Source organism: Neolamprologus brichardi, chromosome 8 (genome assembly GCF_056152115.1).
Source record: "Neolamprologus brichardi isolate AB-2024 chromosome 8, ASM5615211v1, whole genome shotgun sequence".
Taxonomy (NCBI): Eukaryota; Metazoa; Chordata; class Actinopteri; order Cichliformes; family Cichlidae; genus Neolamprologus; species Neolamprologus brichardi.
Window position 1 is genome coordinate 13112677 of NC_142111.1, and position 26734 is coordinate 13139410.

The window sequence follows — 26734 nt, forward strand, 5'->3', positions numbered from 1 at the left end:
ACTCATGGTCAGTCATCACAAATGCTCAATTGAACTTCTCACTGCCAAGGTGTGCACAACCAGTTATTAGGTTTACGGGGAAATTACTTTTTAAATGTGTACTAATACGAAACTACCCCATTTATAAACTGAGAGCTGTTACACAAGGTCTTCTGAGCATTGGCCGCACTTGTAAATTATATCTCCGTAGAAGGACTGGTAAACACATCTGCGGTCTGCTAACACAAGATAGGGCACTTCTTATTTCCAAAAATAGAAATCCAACTTTCTGCTTCCTCTATAAAAACTGAGAGGAAATGTAGAGTGAGATTTAAACTCTGAGTTTGTCAAGCAGCAATGCATGACACAAACTCACCTATTCATTCTTGAAATTAAATTATTGATTTAAACAGATTTAACTGTGCTGCAGCTCGGGTCAGTGCACTTTTGCTCAAATCGGAAACGCTAAAAGTGACCTCACAACATAAATGAATTTCAAGAATTAACTTCATTTCTAATGAAATCAAATCAAAGGATTTTGTTATTTGGAAAAGAAAAACAGCAGCAAACATATCCAGACTAAGGTTGTTTTTTCATAAATAGTAGCAGTTTGTTTGATACACTACGGACTAGGACATTCCCAGCACAGCAATATGACCGGAAAATGGTTTGCAAAGTTTAAATATAGCTACAGATACAAGTGGTAACTTGGCAGATCACATATTTCCGTGTTACTTTTACTGTTTTGCCTCTTTTCACCACAGCAAGTGTAACAATAAATACTTATTATGCTGACAAACACAACAAGCACTCCCACAACACTTGGTCATACCCCATCCTCCACCCTCCCCTCTCCCCAGGGAGCCATTAACGATGGTAAGAGCAAGTTGGTCCATCCAGTCCTGCCCACATTCCTCCAACCATTAGCAGACACATTCGCTCCTCGCCGCGGATGCGGAAACCTATCCTCGCCTGTCACTTACTTACAGTTACTCACAGCATGGACAGGAAATCAGGCTGTTGGTTTCAGAGGGCTCTAAATACCTCAGGAGAGCCGCTGAGTGCAAGGCATCCATTTTTTACTAATGAGGCGAAAACATTTTTAATGAGAGCTAACTTAGATCGATGTGCTGAGCTGCTGCGGGGATTTTAGCTGAAGGAAATTTGAGGAAGCACTTTATGGTAACAACAATTAACTGAACATCAAATCTACGTCGATGATTCTTAATCATTAACCTTTAAGGCCACAGCTTTTTCTCACTAACTTGTCTTAGGATGACACTTGTGCCTCATTAACCTGAAGCCTATGAGCTGTAAATGTAATTCTCAGTGCCGGACTCATTTGACACTTGACACACAGCGAAAACATTTGTTTTGTGTGCAGTTTTTTTTTAACCATGTTAGGTATTTACAAGCAGCCCAGATGCCTGTTTGTCTTCATGTTAGCTTGTTATTGTTGGTTCTTTGCCAGTTTTGCCTCCTGCTTAGCTCAGTAAGCCACATGCTTCTGTTTCCGGTGCTTTAACTCACTCAACACGACTTACTTGAAACCATTTTCGAGTATTATTGCCAAAGCCACAACATTCCTGGTCTTCACGCTTCCATATACTAACTCATCTTGCTTGTTGCATTTTAAGCCAAACTGTAAAGATCTTGGAAACTTTGCATATATAGTGCTTTTTTGTGGCTTCATGGGGAGTTGCACAATACCAGAGATAGCACCTCAGCTAGCATCAGAGACAGCTGAAACCTAGATTTACAGATGAGGCTCTAAAAACTTGAGGCTCATCATCCATCCAGTTCAATAACTTTTGGAAAGTCTGTATCATCATATTTTTTATCCCATTCATGTGTACTGATAGCTAACAAGACTTTGTAAATCTGGCATCCTGCTCTCATTGATATGTAAAGGAAAACAGATGGATGACAGAAACAAAACAAGAGTCAGTTATATTATACGTGTGTGGGTTGCTGCTAAACTGGTGGATATATTATACCTTTATGAGTGGATGAAGTGCCTAAGAAATAGTATACATATAAACAGGCTTCTGGTTAATCACTACAAGATATCATGTTGCTTCCTGCCCTCTTCAATACTAGGTACCACACCATAGAGAATACACACACACACACCACCACCGCCACCGTTACCACCATAGCGTGTTTGTTTCTACTTTCTTTACTTTCCAACACACACGTGCGCACGCTCACACAAAATCAGACACCGTCCCATGACTGAGAGCTGCTTTGTCTGGCTAAAAATATGTCCTCTCTCCATTGTTCCTCTTCATCCTTCAGTCTTTTCCCCACATTACATCTGGCTACACTTTTACTCGTTCCTACTGGGCAATTCCGTTTCTGTCAGTCACTCCTATGATCATTTAGACCAGGGGGTGTCCAACTCCAGACCTCAAGGGCCGGTGTCCTGCAGGTTTTAGATGTGTCCTTGAGCCAACACAGCTGATTTAAATAGCTAAAGTACCTCCTCAACATGTCTTGAAGTTCTCCAGAGGCCTGGTAATGAACTAATGATTTGATTCAGGTGTGTTGACCCAGGGTGATATCTAAAACCTGCAGGACACCGGCCCTCGAGGCCTGGAGCTGGACACCCCTGATTTAGCCACACCCTTTAACCTGTCCTTGAGCCAAACCAATAATGCTACACATAAATTGTTTCTTATCATCACACCTTTGTAGTGATGATAGTGCATCGATGAATCAGCTCAGCCCTAGCAGACGGGAGTGACCTTCTCCTGCAGAAGTTCAGCTTGTTTCCAGTGTAATCATAATAAGACATAATGTGGGAAATTTGGAACATTTTAGTAAACACGCGCACGCTCAACAAAATCAAAGCAGAAGATGAAGCTGTAAAAACCAAAAAAAGCTGCTGTCATTGATTGTTTGAAAATACAAACACACTCTTTTTTTTACACCAATCTGACAAATTCAATATTTGAAATAAAGAATATACAAAGACTTATAACAAGCTTGGCTGACATAAAACACGAAGAAACATTAAATTCAATTCATCGCAATTAAATAACAGATTTAAAACCCAAACACGGTGTTTAAATGATTCTTGTATCCAGGGAAATCCATGATAGTCACATGAAGTTTTTTAATGTTGTTTTAATCATTCTTATTATTTTCAGTTTTCATGTGAATGATGAGCAATCTTGTGTAAGTAGGCAGCACTCTCAATCTGCACAAAGCTTTAAATAATAAGCTGTTTTCAATATAAGGCAACGGTGGCAAAGGGAAGCTGCTTCACTGGCATTATTTGTCTTCCCTCCCATCTTTTATCTTTTATCAGTGTATTTTTAATCTTTATTGTAAATGCTAGTTATATACTTCACATACAGGATATTATTTGTCTCACAGTTTAAACCAGGGAGGTTCCTCCAGTAAGAGTGCCCCTGTCATTAAAACTATAAAAGTTGAAAGCTGCGGAGACGTCAAAATGACAGGCTCAGTCGGTTTTGAATTATCAAAACATTTATTATATTTATTGTTAAGCATTATCTGGCTGTTAGTGAAATTACCAGAGTTGTCTTGCTTGCTTTGTCTGATAGTGATTCACTTGTGACAGGAAATCCAGGCTCTTGTGCACATTAAGCGTGTAATTAGAACCTGTTGGTCTGTGCCCTTTACATAAGTACTATATAAGAGCAGCAGGACTGTGCATGCAGCTTGTGTTCACAGCAGCTGTGTGCTTGTTTGTGTGTGTGCAGCCACACCTGAGCTGAACTCGTCATTCCAACCGCTTGCGGACTCGTGCAAACAGGTGTTGCTGCAGTTTCAACACCGTATACTTTAAAGCCTGTCTTATGATTTAGTCACAAAAGACAGGAGGGGCTCGGTTTGCCTTTCTGTAACTGCATTCCACCTGACTGCAGCCATAACAACCACAAATCCCTGCACATCAAAACCTGAAAAGACATTTGTATATTATTCATTATTCATTAAATGAACCACAACTATTTTTATAATAGTTGTTACAAATACAAACAAAGCAATGCCCTTCAAATACTGCAGAATGCTGTTACTCTTGTTTTGTCAATCTGTCTTTTGGCCTCTGGCTCACTTCCTACTGTATGCAACCCATCTACTCCTTCTGCATACATGCCTTAGACACACCCATGAATGTACAGAGTGCATGCATGTGGGCACGTCTTTCTGCGTGTGTGTGTGTGTGTGTGTGTGTGAGTGACTGTTCTGCTGCAGAAAGTGATCAGCACTCGTAGAGGTCAACCAGAGAAACCCGAGAGTGCAGAGGAGTAACTCCATCGCTTTTATCGACCAGGCCGCATTCTCAGCATCTGCTCCTGTGCTCCACTCTCGCCAGCTTTCTCCATCTCGTTCTCTCCTGCAGCTCTTTATTTGTTTTCCAGTGTACTAATCTCATGCTGATGCATTTTCTCTTGTGCAGCTGCTTTCAACTGGTTGATCACTATCCTTAATGTAGAAACAAGTCTGGTTTTTTTCCTACAATTTCAAATGACACATGCAAAAATTGTTGGAAAGGTTGCGGTGGAAGGAGAATCCAGATATAGAGACAGGTGCAGTGGAGGTAACACACTCCCAGCTTTTGATTTGAAGATTGGAGTTTGAATCCCATTGCGACTTCCTTTAATAGCTAATAGTTATACATTTAAAAGCTATTATGTTCAAGTTTTACTTTACAGTAAGGTCAAGCACTCAAAACACTTAGGAAGAGTTAGGGAAATTCACAATCAGGTAAAATCTGTGTCAAAGTGAAACCTTTAATGTGTTAAACAAACCGTCAAAAGGTCAAACTTTAACTGAAGTGCTTTTGCAAAATCAGTTGCTCGTCACAGCCTGCATGACTTTATCACCTGTAAAGAATTTCAAAATGATAAATTGTAGAAAAGTGACAAAACTGCATTTTTTTCTCACACTGACAATGATGTAACAAATGACCCAATGCCGCAAAATTACATTAATGTCCCTCTTTATTCAATAATTCAGCCCTAGGCAGCTTTAAAGATAATATCAGTGAGAGAGAGGCTCAGTTTGGCAGAGACACATGCAATAAATCCCAATGAGGACAAAAGCCCGAGTCTCCGAGCAGAACTTTTGGCAACGAAACGACGACACGAGCGAAAGCGCAAGTGTTGTGGTCACCCTTGCCACCAGAACTGCTCACTCATGCCAAATCACCTCTGAAGATTTTTCCTGGAATCTCCGGGGCAAATTCCGGAATGATGACAGGAAAGTGAGTCAATCCCACACTGACAGCGAAGAAAAAGACCCAGTCAACTTTAAGATCTCCTTCATTGTTACAATGCTCATGCTGTGTGGAGAAGGGTGCAAAGGGGTTAAAGAGAGGAGGTCAGCTGCAGCTATACAGCCATACAGAGATACAGGCCTGTGGATGTGAAGGGGACCAAGCTTTGGCAACACAATGAGTGACTGTGCAATACAAAGACAGTGAATTGTTTAGTCACTGGGGCTGGGGATTCTTCACAGCCACTGATGTGGTGATGGCTTGGATGCAGGAAATCGGGAATGTTGATGGCATTTCGTCCTCCGTGGTTTCCCCAATTCATATCCTGCTCTTTATCCTTATGGGGCCAACCAAACACTAAACTTCTCCCACACAGGAGTGCCATCCCATCCAATCATAGCTTAGCAAATCATAACGAATCAAGGGCCTGTCAACCGTTTCAATATCGTTACACGTTGAAGTGGTGCACGTGTTCCTCCAGACTTGATATTTTAAAAGTCTGGAGGATTTTCGTTATTGAAAAGCAAAAATACACGGGATGTTAGTGTGTCAGCGCTGACGTTATACAGCCACTGTGTGGAACCAAGATAAGAAAATAAACAGCTATAACAAAAGACCCCAGAAATGATCATAGTTTGATCAATTATAAGCTCAAAAGACTTTTCATTTGTATTGAGAAATACAAAAGATAAAATATTGCTGCAAAAATGTTGATATTAAATTCTAAATTAACGTTATAGACTGTGCTTTTGACCGTTATAGGCCGTGGCACCGCATGAGAATTCATTCAAATTTAAGAACCCCCTCTGCAGATTCAGAAACGTCCCTTCTTTTGCTTTTTTTCCTTCGTCCTTCGAATTGAACTGCCGTGGCCCTGAGAGCTCTGCATGGTCCTTGTTAGTAGATTATGCTTTCTGATTTCTGGAGGGCAGCCTGTCGATTGTTAAGGTCAACCAAACTCCGGAAGGAAACTGCTCCCCTCCCCTCCTGCTAACCTATCAATAACCGAATGAACTTGGACCAATCACTCTCCCCTCCTCCCCCCCTTTTTTGTGTCTCTCTACTGAAACCATTATCATATGTATACGTGTCTATAACTTGTTAGTTAATTCTTGTGTCTTTGTAAAAATAAAAGATTAAAAGAGTTTAAAAGTAAGTAAAGTAAGTTTAAAAGAGGGTTTAAAAAAAGCAAACAAACCTCCACATTTCCACCTACTAGCTCACATGAGTAATGTTCTGACTGACAGTTCACAGACTCCTCTGCCAATGAGAGAGGTGAGGCAGGGGAATCAGGGTGACGTGTGTGGTTTGTTTTTCTGTTTGTTTGCCACAAAGATTACAGGAAAGCTAACAAGTTATTACTGAAGAACCTCGATTAACAGGTGGAGCATGGGTAACACGCCAAAAAAAAAAAAAAAAAGACGCAGCTCTAGATAGGGCATTGACCTTGAGAAGGGTGATTGATGTGCCTGTTGGATTATTGCCAGATCTGTGTGTGTGTTGTATAATTCACATTAAAGTAACTCTTTGAAGTTTCTTTTTGTGCATGTATGTGCATGAATAATACAACTACATATGTCCTGCCAGCCACAACTTTTTGCCCTCGCTGCCACAGAGCAAGAATTTGAGGCTCTGGCTGATAGATACAGCATGTCCCGTCAGCCCTGAGTACGATCTCAAGGAAGAACAGGGTCATGGAGCAAAACCTCTGTCTCCCACCACATTGAGGGCTTTTAGCCAAAACCTCAAGATGATAAGAACAGGCAGTGAGTACTTTATCCTGCTCAATCATTGCTCAATCATACAGCTTTAACCAAGGTCGAAAGAGGCCTTGCAAAGTTGTGTTAACGTGGCTGCATTATCCTACTCATAATGCATTCTGAAATCATCTTTCTCCGAGCTTGATGGGCCTCACAAGAACCAGCCCTGCATCTCCATTCCCAAACCAAACCAGTGCTCAGCAAAGCAAACCACTGCATCTCAGGTAACCGAAGCCAACCATACAAGCCCTGTCTCCTTATAGAGCACAAACTTGCCGTGATGAAGATAAGCTGCTCGGATTAGTGTATTAAGTGCTACAATAAAGGGATGTTGGCTGTACAAAGTTCAGGACTCTGACGCTTCAGAAAGAGATTTTATCCTTGGTCCCATGGAGGGATTTAGGCAACAAATGTATGTATGTATGGTTACCACTGCCTAAGGACAGGACCACGGCTTCTTAAGTGAAAACCTTTAGAGAGCCCTTATGTGTCGTAAAGAGACCAATTTTCTGAAAACATATGCTACACCAAGGATCGGGTCCCCCAGCACAAACACAGTAATATACTGTATGCAGTTAAGTGGCAGGAGGATTGCTGTGAATTATACATCAAGGAAACCAAACAACCTCTGGCTAAGCGGCTGCCACGACACAAAAGAGCTTCCTCATTAGGCCTGGACTCCACAGTCTATTTAAACCTGCAGGCCAGTGCACAGTCTTTAAGTGATGAGTACATATCCTGGATAGGGAGGAACGCTGGTTTGAGCATGGAGTCAAGGGAAGCATTTGTGTGAAAAGGGAAAGACCACCTCTGAACTGCAGAGGAAGCCTTAAGTGTGATTTAGACTGAAATATACAGTGGTTTGCAAAAGTATCCGGCCCCCTTGAACTTTTCCACATTTTGTCACATTACAGCCACAAACATGAATCAATTTTATTGGAATTCCACGTGAAAGACCAATACAAAGTGGTGTACACGTGAGAAGTGGAATGAAAATCATACATGATTCCAAACATTTTTTACAAATAAATAACTGCAAAGTGGGCTGTGCGTAATGGGCAAGAATTTCAGTCTCTAGATGTGCAAAGCTGGTAGAGAAATACCCTAAAAGACTGGCAGCTGTAATTGCAGCAAAAGGTGGTTCTACAAAGTATTGATTCAGGGGGCTGAATAATTACGCACACCCCACTTTTCAGTTATTTATTTGTAAAAAAAAATGTTTGGAATCATGTATGATTTTCATTCCACTTCTCACGTGTACACCACTTTGTATTGGTCTTTCACGTGGAATTCCAATAAAATTGATTCATGTTTGTGGCTGTAATGTGACAAAATGTGGAAAAGGGGGTTCAAGGGGGCCAAATACTTTTGCAAGCTACTGTACATCGTAACCTACACTGTAACCTTCCACGCCATTCAATCAGCGTGCTGCCTGGACCAGACGTGCGGTTACATTTCAGGTTCACATCAGGTTACATGGAAAATGACAGCGTAGGGTTAAAAGGGGGGTTTTGGTTATGTTGTAAGTTACGATAAATCTAAATCAGGCAGAATCAGCTTTCTGTGGCTTTCTTAACTGGATGAATGATGCACGCATCGACTGCACACTTACTTTGAGTAACTAAACTGAAAAATGCTGTAGAGGCTATGAGTAAAATGAGAGAAGCAAATCTACCTTGTACTAACATCATTTTCTCATTATATTAATATGAAATTGGGGATTAGAAGGCCAGCATTTGGTATTCCTACAGCAATAATGCACATCAGTAGATGTCACCTCGTCAGGATTGTTATCAGCATCGGTTTTAATTAATTTTACTTGCCCCAATGTTGTTGTGACCCCTGAAAGGATTGTGAGGAATTATATCACGTTGTTCCCTCCACATCCCCCAAGGGGGAACTTATACTGCCTGATCACTCCACAACCCCCACCCCTCTCCACATACAAGGCTCTCATGCCCTTTAACCTTTGACATCGCTCACTGGCCTGCAAAAGAGTGGAAGTCGTATCACACTTCTTTAGATAAGGATCTTGCCTTTAAATCTCCAACTCTGTGGGTCTACCCTGACAAAAGTCTGGTCACTATTACCATGTTTAGCCATCAGAGATAGAAGAAGAGAGTGAGTTATTCCCCCTAAGACACAAAACATAGCATTAATCCCTTTGGAGCTAGACCTGGAGGAAATTGGATTTCACCCCACATGTCAGCTGAGTATTTATCCTGCTATATTAAACACATGAGAAGGAAAATATAATCCAAAGAGTAAAGCAGAAGATCCAGTTTTATCTTTAAAGGAAAATAACCCCCAGTATAAGCTGATGTTCTGGTCCTTCTACCTTGATTTAAATTACGTCTCCACCGTCTCAAGTTACGACTTGTCTTTAGTGGTCTGTGTGTTCCACTCATTCCCTCCACCTCCCTGACTTTACCCTTCAGGCCTGTGTCGCACGACTCCGCAGCATTAATGGATGTGGACGTCTGGCATTGCTACAGATTTGTATGCGCTGATAACGCTTCTGCTTTGGTAAAAAGATTACGTTCGAAATAAAAGGCGCATGATTGGGTTAGAGTGAGGAACAACATATGACAATAAAGCCCATACACAGTGAGCTGTAAGTCATTCTGCCGGAATCGCATTCATCATGATGTATGCTTTGTTCGTTATCTAAAGGATGTTTTTCGTATTGGGGCTCTGGCTTCTTATATCTTCATCTCGGATGAATCATCTCTCCAAACACCACCCTTTGCTTTCAGACCACAAGCTGATTCAAGCTGCCTTAAAGCGTCATCCTCAGTAGGAGATAATAGCAGCGCAGCACTTGGTGGAGAACAGCAATATATGTTGTGTCTGCTTTTGCTTATTAAATAAACTTCTATCTCTGTATTTTCTCTGGTTCTTTTAAAGCCTGGCGGACACAAAATGACTGATTAGTCTCTGTTTTGCTTCTGTTTTCACACATTCTAGTTTCATGACTCCTCACAGTATCGGGTAGGTTATTTGAAATTTAGGAAAAAAAGTCCAAACTAAATGCTTCTTATTTATTGGTTTATTTCATATCCACACACCTGCATCCATATCATCATGGTTTTGAGTTTCTATTGTATGTTTGGTAATTCTTCTACTGCTTAGCCATGCTTTAGGAATTAATGGAATTTACCACTGATTTGCTGAAATATGCAAGGTCTTCCCTGAAAAAAGCGTTGTCTGTATGGGAGCATATATTGCTTTAAATCTGGTGTATATCTATCGGCATCAATTGTACCTTTCCAAAGCAAAAGCTGCCAGTTCCATAGAGACTAATGCACCTTCATACCATCAGCAATACCGTCAGAGGCTTTTTAGTTAAACTAAACTTTTTATTCATCTGGTCACAGAACAGTTTTCTACTTTACTTCAGTCTATTTCAAATGAGCTTTGGTTGAGAAAAAGAAGATGGCAGCGTTTCTGGCTGATGTTCACAAATGGCTTCTTCATAGCATTAAAGAGCTTTAACCTGCATTTATGGTTGACATGGTTAACTGTGGTCACAGACGATCATTTCTGGCAGTGTCTTTGAGCAAATGCATTGATTTTCATGATAGAGTCCTTCCTGTTTTCAACACAGTGCTCGCCTAGGGCTTAACGTTAATCAGCATTCAATATTGTCCCTTGCGCACAGAGATTTCTCCAGATTTTCCTAATCATTTTATGATATTATGCACTGTAGATGATTAAATATTGAAATTCTTTGCTAAATACTCTAGGAAAATCAGTCTGTCCTATTGTCAAAAGAAAATTGTATATAGTGTGATCAGCTTCATGAAATGTATTCTTTTATTGATCACTAAGCAAATGTCTACGTGACTTTTGACATGAATTCTTCTGTGATAAACAACTAACAGCTTCCTCTTTCTGTAAGAACATACAGATTTAGAAAAAAGGGAACCTCAAGAACTCTGAGCTATTTGTACACACACACACACACACACACACACACACACACACACACACACACACACACACACACACACACACACAGACATACAGACAAGTATAAATAAAGAACGCAGACAGTGATGAGACGCAGGTCGTGCGTCCATGACTGCCCTCGCGAGTAAAGACAACTGCAGTGTTTGTGTTTTCTAACTCAGGTGTCTTAGCTGAAGAACTACGGGGTGATTTAAAGAAATCCCCTGTCATTTAAATTGGTCCTTCGAGCTTAGCGATGGAAACAACAGACACGTTTCTGTGACTCCAATCCAAGGTCTGACTGCTGTATCCTGACGTCGTGGGAAGCCAGCACCGAAGTCTGTCGACAGCCCTCTCCAGGTAGAGGTGAAAGACCTGGGACGTTAATTCGGGTCCAGGCCGGTGAACCTTTCTGGTCCACAACGTTGGGATCCAGCCAGACCACATGAACAACCAGCAAAAGACGAGTGAGGGTGAGAAAACACTGTTTAGGTCTAACCCGCCGCAAGGGTCCAAACAGGTCTAACCCGCCGCAAGGGTCCAAACAGGTCTAACCCGCCGCAAGGGTCCAAACAGGTCTAACCCGCCGCAAGGGTTTGAAGAAATAAACACGTGAAATAGGTTGAGTTCGCCGAAAGGAACTAAGTTTAGACTGGTTTCAGAAGTAGCCGTGAAATACTTCGTGACAAATCAGCGCGCAAATGTCTGTGTGTATGTATATGTGTCTTGGAAGTAAGTTAATTTTACAGCACAACACGCTGCTGAACTACTTCCATTGTTTTTTTATTGTTTTCTTTGTGTTCCTGCAAAAGCCCAAGTGCTGGTGACAAAGGGGAAAGGTTGAGTTTCGCCTCATAAAACTGACACCGCTCCGTGAATAGCGCGGAGTAGAAGGGCGTGTCAGCCACCACCCCCGAGTCTAGTACCAGAGAAGGCTCTGCAGTTCTGTGATAATGAGGAATCAGCCCACAAAACTCACTGCTGACGAGCAGTGGCTAGAAAAGAAATGTCCAGGCGCCGGACAAATCAGTGCTTGTAGATGGAGAAATCCTAAGAAAACAAAATGTCCCACTTGGGAAGGAAAATGCAGCCCCTCAGCATTAACACATCTGAAGGAAGCTCTTTAAAAGAAGCAGTTAGGCGAGACGAAAACAAAAAGAAAAAACAAGAGAAAAAAGATAAACAACCAGAAAAAACAGAACTTAACTGCCAGTTTAGTAAGACCAGAAGACGAGACACCGTGCAGTGCTCGCAATACCTTTATTAATCCACCACCTGTTCCTGCAGCCGCACCACCCATTATACACTCACCCAGGTGTCTTAGCTGAAGAACTACGGGGTGATTTAAAGAAATTCCCTGTCACCAGAGCTTCTCCCCTCTGCCCAGTCATATCACTGACCTGTTGCTAATTAACCCAATTAGTAGCAAAATGTTCCTCCAGCTTTTCAGAACCACTTACTTTTCCAGCCTTCTGTTGTCCCTTTCCCAACTTTTTTGAGACGTGCTGCTGTCATTAAATGGCTTGTATTTGTATAGTGCTTTACTAGTCCCTAAGGACTCCAAAGTGCTTTACACATTCAGTCATCCACCCATTCACACACTGGTGATGGCAAGCTACATTGTAGCCACAGCCACCGTGGGGCACACTGACAGAGGCGAGGCTGCCGGACACTGGCGCCACCGGGCCCTCTGACCACCACCAGTAGGCAACAGGTGAAGTGTCTTGCCCAAGGACACAATGACTGAGACTGTCCAAGACGGGGCTCGAACCGGCAACCTTCCGATTACAAGGCGAACTCCCAACTCTTGAGCCGCGATCGCACCACACAACAGCCTTATTTCTTCTTTACCCCCTGGAGTGAACAGACACACCAACATATCACATGACCGGTTTAAGATGACCTAACAGCTAGACATAGCCCGAGTTTCAACTTTTGTCGAAAGTGCAGACTTTAAACTACATACCAGTTTTCATTATAACATTGGAGTCATTTGGATTTCTTGGCAGTTTGATGTATATAAGTCCTACACCAAAAAATAGATAAGAATTCAAAAGCAAAAATATTCTGAATCACATTTAGTGTTATATTTTAGATAGTTTCAGTGGATATTTTGGGAACATATATAACAACTTCAACCTCAGAGTGTTGAATGGTACATTTGCTCATTTCAAACATATGTTTTCTGAGTAATTTACGAGTTTTGGCATCATTGCATTCTTGTTATATTTACATTAAAATATCATTCCAGCTTCTTTGGGATTGGGGTTGAATTTAAGAATGGGTATTCTACTGATATACTCTTTGTGTCTCCTTACACACATTTTAATTTTAATTTACAGAACTAGTAATCCAAATCTAAAATTAGTTGTCTAACTCAGTGTTCGTCCAGCCTAAACAAATTAGTGCAGCAACAATTTCTGATTAATGCTAAAATCGCCCAAATACTGCAGTGGGACACAGGAACACTCAAGAGAAACTGTTCCTTCTTTGAATAAACAGGAAAAATTATGTCCTGTTATAATTATACCAAGCACATTCGACATTAGTTTCTCACTAATTATTGGCTCTTCTTTTATTTGGCCCCATGGGCTAAACCGAAAGCCCTCCTAGGCCAAAAAGTGCCATGGGAGGACGTACAAAAGGGTCCCTTTAGCCTCAGACTGGCTCTGTGTTCGCCACTGTGATAACAACATCCTTCAAACCACTTTCCCAACAGACTGCTTGGCTGATCAACAGACTCCTTTTATTGTCACCTCACAAAAGCGTTGATTTAATCTTTGAGGCATCAGATCATTGGAATGAGCAGTGACTCCAGTCATACAGAATTCCTGATTTGGAGTGTGATACCCACAGGGTGCAATGGTATAAAAGAAATTCAGAGCCCTGTTTAGAGAAATGACCTTCTTCTAAACCCTCAACATAGAGAGAGTGTGGTCTTTGTTTCTCTCTTGGGATGAGTCGCTGAAGACAATGAGACAAGCTTCAGTGTGGCATTTAGGTCGATGGGCCAACAATGTGTATAGTGTCGAACTTAGATGATCTGATTATGAGGCTGACAGAGTGGATGTCAAGTGTGTTGTACATTTCATTCAGTGTCGGACAGCGAATTTGTGCTCACGTAGTTTCATTCAGATCGTTGTGACCCTGAGCGACACACTTCATCACTCATCCTTACTCGGCACAGAAGTTGAAACTTGGTTGGTATTTAGATCAGGTCACCTCACAAAGCCATTTATTAGATAGCTGACAAATAACCATATGAATGGTCTTATCACATCACAAGAATACAAAATCAGCAAAGTGCTGTAAACACTCTTCTGAGAGTTTGGTCCATATTGACGTGTGCCCAGGAAAAATCTCTCATACCATTAGACCACCATGAGCAGCCTGAACCTGTGATATAAGGCATCGCAGTTCCATGCTTTCATGTGGTTTACACCAAATTCTGACCCTACCATCTAAATGTTACAGCAGAAATCGAGACTCATCAGAACGGCCAAAGTTGTTCCAGTCTTCTCTTGTCTAGCTTTGGTGAGTCTGTGTGAATTGTAGCCTCAGTTTCCTGTTCTTCACTGACAACAGTTACATCCGGTGCAGTCTTCTGCTGCTGTACCACATCTGCTTCAAATTTTAAACATTGTGGGTCCAGAGATGCTCTTCTGCATACCTTGTTTTTTTTTCGAGTGGCTCTTTGAATTACTGTTGATTTCTATCAGCTCCAAGCAGTCTGACCATTCTCCATTCTCTGACCTTTGATATCAACAAGACATTTTACCCAGATAACTGATGTTCGCTGGATATTTTCTCAGACCATTTTCTGTAAACTCCAGATATTTATAATTGTGTAGGAAAATCCCAATAGACCCCCAGTATTCCCCCAATACTCAGACCAACAACCACAAAGTCACTTTCTTCCCCATTCTGATGCTCAGTTTGCGTGCCTAATGCATTGAGTTTACACCATTTGATTGCTGAATAGATATTTGATGAATAGAAAAGCTAAGAGGTACTGGGTTTAGACTTATATTGTCTAAACATAATGAGAGTATGGTGCTCAGGTGTCTGACTTTACACGGAACATGAATTCCACACTTACAGCTTGTTGAGAAAGTAACACTTAAATAAAGAACTAGTCCGAGTACACAATCAGGGCGTTATGCCAAGAAGCTTGTTTGGTTTAGATTGTTTGCTTTAAAATACAACTTTTTTAACTGTACATACATGTGCCCTTTGACCCATTAGACTTCATGTTGACAATATGAGCTACTTGTCCTACCTTGGCAAACCGTATCGCCGAAAGGGGTGCACGACTCTAACTCCTCCAACTCATCACAGGTACTGCAAGGAATACAAGGCTCCCAAAAGCTTTCCTGGTCCGAGTAGGTGTCCCCAGTGCAATTCTCACACTTTGTGTCACGGTCATCTTCACAGCTGTACAGCATTCCCTGACCTTCAGGACACTTAGTGCAGGGTAGACAATTCTGCGAGGGTTCGTCCAGGTAGAAACCATAGTTGCACGTGCAAATGGCGTCGGCGGAGTCAGTGCAGGGAGTATGCATGCGCAATAGACCTGAGCACTGCGTGCAGGGCTGACATTCCTCTGTGTGGCTTATGCTTTCTGAGAAGGTTTCACCTGAAGAAAGAGAGAAGAAAACTGACATGGAAGCTGTTCATTTAACAGAAAGATAAATACAGATAACATTCTGACAAAGCCTTTGCTATAAGAAACTACACACACTTTTTGAACATTTCCACAGCCCATTCAGTTGGCCTCTGCAAATAGCTGAATGGCAGTCAGCAAGGCTCATTAACCAGTACCTAAAGTCATTAGGTACCTATGATTTTAGGTCATTACCTAAAGTTTATTGAGGCAACTGCTGTTGTGATTCATTTTATTGTATTTACCCATTGTTAGTGATACCACTTAGCCAAATAAGTCAAGAGTGTGTATACATCTTATTTTCCAGCATCTGCAACCGCTCCAGTGATGTTATTGCACCCTTATTAAGCTGTCAACATTAGCTACACACTTTAGTTTGAATGAATTAATATTCGGCATTATTCAAATAACCGGTACTGTGATTTGTTTTTAGTGAGCAGGTTTCAAGTCTTTATTTTTATATTTAATATTTGAAATATAATATTTCATTTAGCTTTCTAAATATATTTAATTTTTTTTAATTAATTTTAATGAGTGAGATCGTCATCTTGGGGAGAGTGATTAAAAAGCACACAAAACACAGTGGATGCAGAGAAAAAAAACAAGTTGAATAAAACAACCCAGACGTAGAAAAATGTTTTCTCCTTCACAACAAGCACATCTTAGTGAAATCCTTCGCACATTTTGGTTTTTGTCACTTCCACTGCTGTTCTGTCACGTTAACGTCTCCCCCGAATCACTTTTGTTGTCTTGTGTCAGCTTCTGTTTATTTGGGGGGGTTTTTGTTGTGTGTTTTTGTGGCATTTTTTTTCCTTTTTCTTAGATTTCAGTACGTTTGAGCTCTTGGGGCCACCGTAGGATTCAGTCTTCCAAAAATCAAGTTGGGACAAGGGAATTAAGCTACAAGGTTATTTTTCCTGGTGGGCGTATAAATGCAAAGAGGTCGCTAGGAACAAGAAAGGACTTTAACAGTATTTCATAAAAGGATGTTTCTAGAAAATTATCACAGTTACTTGAAATGTTTTGTAAATGATATGTAGTGCAGTATATGTGCAAAACTTCCAGGACAGATATAGATGCAAAGGACACAATCAATATTGCATGTTTTATGGAATTGTATTTCGGCTAGATAGAGAACTGGGAAACCCACTAAATTATGCAACAGACCCATTTGTAAGAGCAGCTCGTGTGTGTATGCGTGTATTAGAGACTGGTGAACTTATCTTGGCAGAATCTAACTTCAAAAATTCTGCCAAAAATGTGTTGTTGGTTTTTTTTTATTTCCAGTCTCTGACTCTTGCAGAGTTGCAGTTTGTCCTTGGCTAACGCAAAAATATCAAACAAGTTCAACAAAATAAATACTTTTTGTGGAAACTGTGGGAAAGCATTGTACCATTTTTTTTATAAATTGCATAAAGCAAATATAAAGATCAGTTTGCTAATCTGCAGACTAACAGCAGCAATGAGTATCTATGATAATGGTAAATAAGATGGAAGTGAACTGCTTCGATAAAGACATATTTTAAGGTAAAGCAAAAGAAAACAAGTGCTTTAACTCTGAGGATTATGTCCTCAACTAACTGCTTTGTGAGCAAGGTGGTGAAATGTGTGCAGATTTTTTCTTGTTTTCCCATCTTTAAAGCAAACTGAAATAAACTAGTCTCTCGTAGGAGACAGAAGACTTTTGGTATGCAGTCTACCATGACCCTCTGCTGTTCGGTGTTTTTTTGGTCTGCGTCACTGGCCCACCAACCTCGGCGAATGCTCTGATGATGCAGAGATTACAGCAGAGATAGGGAGAGACAGACAGACACGGACGGATGGAGAGAAGAAAAGAAGGTCGTGTCATTTGAGAACCCGATGAATCTGTGTGTGCAGTTCTGCCTTAAATTGATGGTGTCAAATGTGGGTCCTTCACATTTTTGTTTAATTCTGTCTTCAGAGGTGGACTATTGTCCCCCCTCTTTATGTGGGCCTGTTGCAGTCGTGTACTGAAACCCTACCGCCACCATCACACTCCCCCCTTGCCCCTATTATGTCCCACTACACCCTCCCCACTCTTGGACTACCCTCACTCCCCCTTCCCCATGAGTGCTCTCAGAGCCATTATCATAATGCCATGCATCAATAATGCAAGTCAATACATTAATAACACTAGGCTGTAGCATGGAGAGAAGAGCTGGGGGAGTGGGGGTTGGTTATGGTGCTGGAGGGAGGGGGAGTACTGACGGCCTCTTCGTGGCTCGGCGTATCATAACTTTCACTACTTGTCTAAAACTGAATCCTTCGCTTTGTTTTCAACACCCATAAAAGGACTCATGACTTTATCCTCTACGGCTGCCGAATGTGTGTTAGTCTGTGTGAGTGTGTGGGAATTTTCCTGGACATGTTTGTACGTGAGTGTGTGTGAACCATTTACTGAGAAGTTTGCCTTGTTTCTATTCCACTTCCACGTACAGCTGTACTTATTCTGTTTCATCTCCACTTATCTGCTCATTCAGCCAAACTCCTCAAGGGCTTTGGCTAGCTATCTTTTTTAGCACTTCTGCCAGGATCCTGTTAACTATCTGCACTAAATGAAGCCTAGGAAGTCTGTGTCCTATAAACAGATTGGTGTGCAATCTGATTCTATTAAAAGTAGGCAATATGCCTGAACCAGCACATGGAAGGACATATGGTGGGTGGAAGGAAATGCGATGCTTTTGTTTTGAGACTCTCAGAGAAAGCAAAACTGTAACATATTATGGTTCCTCATGTAAGAGTTGAGCGGCACACAGGACATCATACCAATTCAATTAAATTCAATTTAAATTTAAATTCAATTTTACTTATTTAGAACCAAATCACAACAACTGTTGCCTTAAGGTCTTTATTATTATTATTGTAAAGATCCTAAAATAATACAGAGAAAATCCCAACAAGCGGTGACAGTGGGAAGGAAAAACTCCCTTTTAACAGGAGGAAATCCCCGGCAGAATCAGGATCAGGCAGTGGGAGCCATCTGCCATGATCAGGTGGTGGGGAGGAGAAGGAGACAGATCAAAAGAGGCTCTAGGAAGAGAGCCATAGATTAATAATAACTAATGACTGGATTCAGAGTGGTGTATACCACCAGTCATGAGTAAAAAATGTGTATTTCTAACTGGATGAAAAGTGGTTCCTGGAGGTTGCTGAGGAAAGCGGTCGCACAAAGAGTGCTTCACCAAACACCTCCTTGTGATTGCTTTGGACTTCCACTCCTGGCAGGATTGTGGCGTTGCATTTACAAACACCTGAATGTTCCAAAGCAGAAACTGCCAGAATGTCTGCTTTTTAAGATTATCAGCATCTGACTGCTACTTCCCCTCTTAATCCGTATGGAAGCAGTTAGCGTGTTATTACTTTTCCCCATAGTGCGTTTGCATTTCGGCTAAGTTTTTATTGTTGTTGTTGTTATACTTACCTTATTTTAAGACATGTTTTTAATATGTCCCAATATGTAAACCCTTAGAGTTCAACGAGGGCATGCTTTCTTTTGATTATAACTGTATTTCTTTTGTAGTAAGCCCGAATAAAAACCCAATTATTAACAGTAAACTGGAAACAGCTTCCAGCGTGTGGTTCACATGTTCTGATTAGTAAAATGCTGCACATCTCCTTCTTAGTGTCAAGGTTGTTCCTACACCGTGACTCAAAAGCACATGAACAAAACCAAAACTGAAACATGGGACTATCCAAGGAGCACGTGAATGCACAAAAACTTCCCCCAGTCTAATAATACAGCACGGCCTGCGCTGTGATCTGACTTGGATGCTATCATGGGGAAACATCACAGCGATGATAAATGACATATTTTTAGAAAAAGAAACTTGTCTAAAATGTGTCCGGCCTTTGGAAAAGACACTAACGCTGATTCATGTTAATCTCATGATGTAATTAATCAAACAAACTAACAACAGACAGTCTTTTTATTTTGTTTCGTTGCCTTTACAACTAAATTTGTGGTTCTGAAGCAGGTGAAAGAAAAAGAAAGAAGCCACCAGCCAAGCTTTTATGCATATTACATGACACTGTTCAGGTTGGCTTGTTAAAGCAGAGATTTGATAAGCGCGCTGTAAATGGGCTAAATACAGAAACTTCAGCTTCATATCTATGCGTGTGTTTTTACAACATCATTATAATGTTATCTCATGAACAGATATCTGCTTGGCATTTCTCTGTTTATGAGCTCGAGCAGATCTTGTCACCATCTGTTTGTTCACGCCTGAGTTGAACCAGCGCTATAAGACTGATAATTATTATCCTTTGGGACATTTCAAATAACTATAATTGTAAGCAGACAACAGAAGCTTTTTTTAAAAGAAAAAATAGAAATAGAACATAAGACAGTTTATGACAAGAAGTCCAGAACTAAACGCTTTTATGCACAAAAGCAACATATCATTAAGTTGTCGACTAACTCTTCTAAACACTGAAAAACACATACATCTTTCCAAAGAAGACCCGCAATCCTAAATAAATAAATAATCTACATCCACGTTCTCACGACTTCTCTCATGACCTGAAGTCTGAATCATTTTGTGATTGTGGGTTTCCTTGGCTCATGGGTTACCATCCTCCGCTGGCTCAGGGAGGTTTGCAGCTACTTCCTGGCCTGGTTGCAGGATGGTTAGGGAATTCATGCAAGAAAAACTGGCTGTAGACCCAATGTGTCCTCTGTAGCTCCGAGATGACCTCAGATTCTAAATTTCCCAAAACATTTCATGCTGTTGAATTTTCCCTGTGCTAAAAAGTGGAGCTGCACCACACTGAGAAGACTTTAAATACCTTTTTGAGCTCTGCAGTCACCATTCATGCTTACCAAATCTACTGTGACATAACAGCTTGTCTAATGCACTACACGTCTTCTAACAGAGTTTTTTTTTCTCTGACAGCATTTGGAGCTGTTCCCGCTCTTGTATCCTCTCAACATCCCTGTCCTCAGAAAGTCTTTCAGCCCAACAAAGCCTCTCTCCCTACATGGTAAAGGCCGTGAGGAGGGCAGAATACTGGAGAACAATTATGTCTGGCATCCAATTTACTCCCAAACATCCAAAAAAGTTTAATGCTTTAAATTAAATGTAAAAACATTAAGAAGTCTGTTACTTTCTGGCATACAACACCGTGGTTTCATAAGAGTGATAATCTAATTTCATCCACACTAATGTCGAGAGCTGTTTTGCTGGGTAATCTAGCTGGGAGCTGTTTTTAGGTGCACTTACATGATTCAAGGGATGCTATTGTCCAATCAAAGGCTAGCTGGACAGCCCTGAAATTCAAGAACTCAGAGCATGAATCGTAATGACTTTGAAGTCCTGTGACTTCAATAAAAAACATCATGCTTCCAAAACACTGTGTCTTAATAGCTCTGATGATGGCCTGATTATGTGGCGGGTCCATTTTTTCTCATAAAAAAATGGACAAATAAACAAATCAAGAGTGTGATGTGGAAATGTTAGCCAGATTTAAACCTGGATTTTTTTGTATTGACCAACAGGGGGGCTTACTAGGCTGTAAAAACAAGACAAATCATAGCAGTACTCAACCCAACTCCTTACTCCTTACGACATCTGTAAACACTTTGCTAATGACTTTATGCTCTCAATCCTTAGTTTAAAGTCAATGGGCATGTAGCATGATGTTCATTTAGTAACTTATGGTCCCATTTAGTTTAAAATAGACAAAAAAATCAACCTTCATATGTGCCTACTGGTTTCAAAAAGCTGAGATGTCAATGACACAAATACTGAAGCCAAGGCTTCTTTAAAAAAGTCCACAAACCAGTGGGCAGAGTCATAGCTCCATCCATCTTTTGTATACAGTATACAGAGACTGTCATGTATACGTCCTGTAGAATCATATTTATTATGTTTAAGGATGAACTGATTTAAACATAAATTTAATGTAAAAAAAAACAACAATGCTGGAGAGCTTTTGCTATCATAAAACACAAAAAAATATAATTACATTTATATTTTAAAACAGGAAAAAATAAATAAGCTTTAAAAACAGGCTAAAACTAAAATATGACACATGCTATACTACTATGAAACAACAAAGATTAACTCACTATAGCTGCTGATATCCTAATAACAAAATCTAGCTTTGCAAAAACTACAGAAGGCTGTTGTTGAGCCCAAAATTATTCACTGTCTTACAGTTTGGCAGAAGGATTTTGGATTTTAAATCAAACTTTGAAGGAAGTTTCCATTTGATTTACAATCCTCCGTAAACTGCTGTTGGAAGCATGTGTTTTCTCCAGGGACACACTCACAGCAATAAGCTCGAACAAGTAGGAAGAAGACAGAGGGTGAATTTCAGGGCATCAGTTTATCATCTTCTTCTGTCAGATGAAACACTGATGATCTGAACCAGAGACTACACGGCATGCTCGTGGAGCTCTGCTCTGAGGCATGTAAACAGCACAGCTAGCTCATTTATTAATGTTTGAGTGCATGCGTCTGGGTTTTTTTCTTTGTATTTGCATCAGAAACCCCTGAATCTACGAGTGCCCGTGTTCTCGTGACATACAGCTGTTTGTGTGATACTCACTATCGAGGCACGGCTCGCAGACGGTCTGTTGGACCCCACAGGGTTGGATGACACCCTCGCCGGGCTGACACTGCTTGCAGCATTCACCACTGTGTGTATACTGGTTTGATGGACATGCTCCCTTATTGGCCAGGGTCCCGACCTGCAGAATGACAGCAACTCCATTAACAGCAGCAAATTGAAGATTGTCAGTAAAACACACACAAAAATAATTTTACAGATAAAGTTTAATGTTTTGCCTCAAGCGAAGCAATGTTTCATATTGTGCAACAAGCGCACTTCAAATAAACTCAGTCTCACACCGCTGGCTGAAAAGGCCATCATGCTGGAAAGAAGCCCCAGTATTTCACAAGAAAGAGCATTAGAAAGAAAGGAAAAATAAACAACGCTCTAGAAAACGGAAATCTTTCTTACTGTCTGGCATCTGCTTAGGTTTATTTTGGACGGACTAAAACTAGTTTAGTCACGGGGCCAGTGAGGACCCCAAAGGAAAGTGTGAAGAAAAATCAGAACAGTTGTGAGATGATTAATGGCAAATCCTCACAAAACCGTCCACTTTCCACAGTCCCTTTTTCTGTTTTCTCTGCTTTTGTGCAATACTACGTTTTCTTTTCCTTGTCTGGCTTCAAATAAAAATTAATTGTACAAACAAATAATTTTCTGGTTAAACTGCTTACATTTTTTGACACACGGGATCTGTAACTCGAGGTCGCAAAGAGGTCCCGCTTTGTTTTTTTTAAACGGTCACATGGAAGTTTAAGAAGCGAAGGCATTTATAAAGTGCGACCACACAAAATAACACATCCTCACAAAGATAAAGCTGGTCTTATCTACATTCTTCAAACAATAACCTGTTGAGTGCGTTATCAAAGCTGCTGACAGGTGAAGACATCTGTGTGTGTCTCTGCTCAGGCATAAATAAATGCATGACACTCAGGCTTGAGCCCGGACGTGTCTCTACATCTTACTACAACTCTTAAGGCCTATGAGTGTGCATGGCCTTTGACATTATATCTAATAGCTAAATCTTTGCTTTCTTCTGCACACCTTAATCTCTAAAGCAAACAAGACAAAGTTACATACTAACAAAGCTTTATGTTTTCCTTTTCCGCATATACATGATGATTTTTAAGCTGATATATATGAAATCAGGACCGTCTGCTGTAAGCCAGTGTATGTCTTATGAGTTATCCCATTATTCATAGATGAAGGGTGTAAAGAAAATTGTGTCTCAGCCTTGTTAGACCACATTAAAACAATTTTTAAAGCACTTTTTTGTTTTTATTACTAAATGTAAGTCAGATACAGCAAATATACTTAGAGAGGACGGATGTGGGTATGTTGATGGGGGCATTTTTGCGAAGGAGGTACAATCGCCTGACAGGCGTCAGGGTTCAGATGTGTGTGGAATGTTACTGACGAGAGAAAGGAGCTCCAAGAAACATCAAATGTCCCCTCGAGCACCTCCACTGAGTCAGCTGGCAGATAATGTCCATGAGCGTGTGGATGGGTGTGAGCACGTACGCTTTCCTTTGGACCTACACAAACACATACTCGCTGTTGCTCTCAACGGTGTCACAGTTCAAAGTCTTTGGTATTTAATTTTTTATCCTCTAAATGTTCAAGAATGTTTTCAGCCTCATGCAGGAACTTATTATTTGAAATGTTCGATTAAAAAAATGCCTGGTTAGTTTGATTCCTCAATTATTTTCATGAAAGTGCACAAACTCTGGGAAACAAAGACAGTTTATGTTCATCGAGTGAAGCTCCTAATTCTCCTGTGACTGTTGTAGCACCAAATTCTCTCTGCATGACCTGCAACACTTTCTCCATGCGGTGAGTTTAAGCCTCCAAAATGTTTCACTTTGTAGCTTCCTCACAACTTCAAAGCCCTTGCTCTCTTTTCCTCACCGCAGCTCACCCTCTACCTCACGCTCACCTTTCCCATCTGCACACGCTCATCACTCTACAGTAGCTGCTTCCCCTGAGCTGCCCGCTTCGTGTACTCCACACACACCCAACCAAACATTCACATTCGTGCAAACACATTTACAAACCTCACATGTGAACAAACCTGTTCCAAAAGTCAAACTGACAACTTTGAAATGACTCCAAGTTCCAGCATTTTGACAACTGCGTCTTTTTTTGTTGTTGTAGTTTTATTTTACCCTATTCTAGCTCCAGGTGAGGGTGTGCAGCACCAAGACGCCTCAAAGATGAATAACCGAGGTTAAAGTGCATCGGTAATGTCTGCTGGGCTGTGCAAACAGAAAAATTAGAGGGCAATGCAATTTTCAGCATACGGCTTGAGCAATAGAAAAAAGAAAAAGGATGCAGGGCACTGAGCAAGTTGCAGCTCGACTTGCACGTTTCCTGCTTTTTAGATGGAAATTTGTGGGCTGCATGCTTCAACTTTTGTCAGCCAATTTCCCTGAAGCAAAATCAAGAAGTAAGAAGAACACACATGCGAGCGCGCGCACACACACACACACAAATGAATGCACAGAAGCATCTGGACACACCACTTTCAATGCTCCAACCAATCTTACTAATGCAACAGTCAATTTTAAGTTGGAGGCACTTAACCTCTGGACCTCAGCTGTCAGCGCTTGTTAAGCCATTAGAGTTCCACTAAACCAGCCTTCCAATAAACTGGGCTTAATTTTAATCCAGACGTGGACCCTAAACTGCTGTTGGCCCACTGGGTGCCAGTTACAAGACAACCCCGTGCCTTCGCAAACAAAGCTGAATCATCACTTCATGGAGCGAGAGGCAAAGGGAGAGAAACAGACAAGAGGCGAGCCAAGTGAGCATGTAAGGGGGAAAGGAGGAGAGGAAAAGTGAGGGGGCTGGGAGTGGGTAGGAGGGTGGTTCAGACTCTATCAATATTACATGTGCTGAGCCAGCAGAGGATGTATACCCATCAGTGGGAGCAGCTGTCACGTATCAGTGATGCAGCCGGCTCCAAAAGCCACGACATTGACAAGCTCACGGCACAGGCTGACCGTGTCCATGTAACAGACAGTTTTGCATAGTTTTCATGAATCCTCATAAGGTGGTGGATTTTCCTTCCCTCTCCCACATGTTCATGTTTTCCCCCTGTCTCCCTCCCTCTATGTTTACTTTCATCTCCTGCATCTGCTTGTTTTTGCCTCTGTGTAGCTTCATCTTCCAGGCCTTCGCAGTGGTGAGAATCTGTGCAGAAATCGCCCTACAGATCATGCTTAATGTTTAACTTCCTGTATGCCCATTATCACAAGTTTGCCTCACAAACTCAGTAAACCTAGGAATTCACCAAAGTTAAACCAAACCCGGGCTTTACTGGTGATCTCCTCCACAGAGCCCACTGTTACATTGTTATTGTCCTGCTGTCTGTGGAGCCACATGTAACTGAGAAGGGTGGAACTACAGATCCACAACTGAGGCTATAGAGTATCAACCTGAATGGCTCCTGCATACATCCATTCTTGCTTCACAATGTCAAGCCAGGGCTGCGGGTGGGACAGGTGCAGAGACATGAAGGTGGGCTGTTTTACGAGCACCACAAATACCAGTATCATCTAACATGACTGGGACTTTAAATCACAGAGAGAAAAGTAAAGATTTTCAGGAAAGTTTTCTCTCAAAAGGTGAAGGGCGTGACAGGCTGGACGGGAAGAAAAAATATTAATAAAAAGAAAATAAAACACGTGAAAGAGAGAAAACTTCCCCCACACACTCGCACCAGCTTTTAACCACCTTCTAATGGGACCATGTTGATGCGCAACTGGCATGCTTTTTGCGCACGATGTGACAGGGAAAAATGTAACCAGGTGAAGTTGACGGCAAATATTTAACACCCGCGATGATTATGTCAGAGAGTACTCACCGCTCCAAGCAACACTGCTACGAACACGCAATACATTCTGTGTCTTGTTTGCATCTTTCCAGGGAGGTCAGCCGTCGGATGCAGGGCAGAGTGATGCAGTCTTTAGTCTGCACTGAACTCGGTTGTCATTATTGTGTGTCTTTGCAAATCTTTTGGATTCTGCTGTTAGAGTAGGAGGAAATAAATAAGAAACTGTCCGAGTAAGTGAGCTGTGTCAGGTGTGAAACCCGCAGCGGGAAGTCACTAAGTCCGTGAGCCCTTGATGCAGATGCGATCCACTCGCTGAGACTGACCCATCGGATTCACGCCTGCGTGCGCTTCTTTCCTCCTACAGCGTTTCATCTGGCAGAAGCGCTCGGCGGCTTCAGGGAAGGGCCCGTCTCCCTCTCCACGCCCACAATGTGCGCACTCACACACACACACACACAAAATAGCGCTTTCTTTCTCTTTTTTAAATTGTTAAATTACGTGGTAGTTGCTGTTGTGTCGAACAAACCAAGTGTTTAAAAAACCAGACTGCCTCCCGTCTAAATGAGCCTCCTTTGAAAAACTTCTGAAAGGAAGACATCCGTCAGACTGAAAACAGAACTCCCTTCAGTCACACGGATGTACACCCACGGATGTACACCCACGGATGTCTGCAGCAACATCCACGCTGATGATGCACAACCAAAAACAACCAACCAACAAACATA

The 26734-nt window shown here is 41.4% G+C and overlaps 1 protein-coding gene across 1 annotated transcript in view; it reads right to left on the reverse strand.

The window, feature by feature from the left end:
* ngfrb (nerve growth factor receptor b) overlaps nt 1-26522 on the reverse strand; it is a 38209-nt gene extending 11687 nt beyond the window's left edge. The window contains exons 1-3 of the mRNA XM_006807519.2: nt 26040-26522; nt 22172-22313; nt 15218-15574 (exon numbers count right to left, since the gene is read on the reverse strand). Of these exons, the coding sequence (XP_006807582.2) occupies nt 15218-15574; nt 22172-22313; nt 26040-26093 (553 nt within the window). The 5' untranslated portion in view covers nt 26094-26522. The remainder of the gene's footprint in view (nt 1-15217; nt 15575-22171; nt 22314-26039) is intronic.
* Nucleotides 26523-26734: the final 212 nt, after the last annotated feature.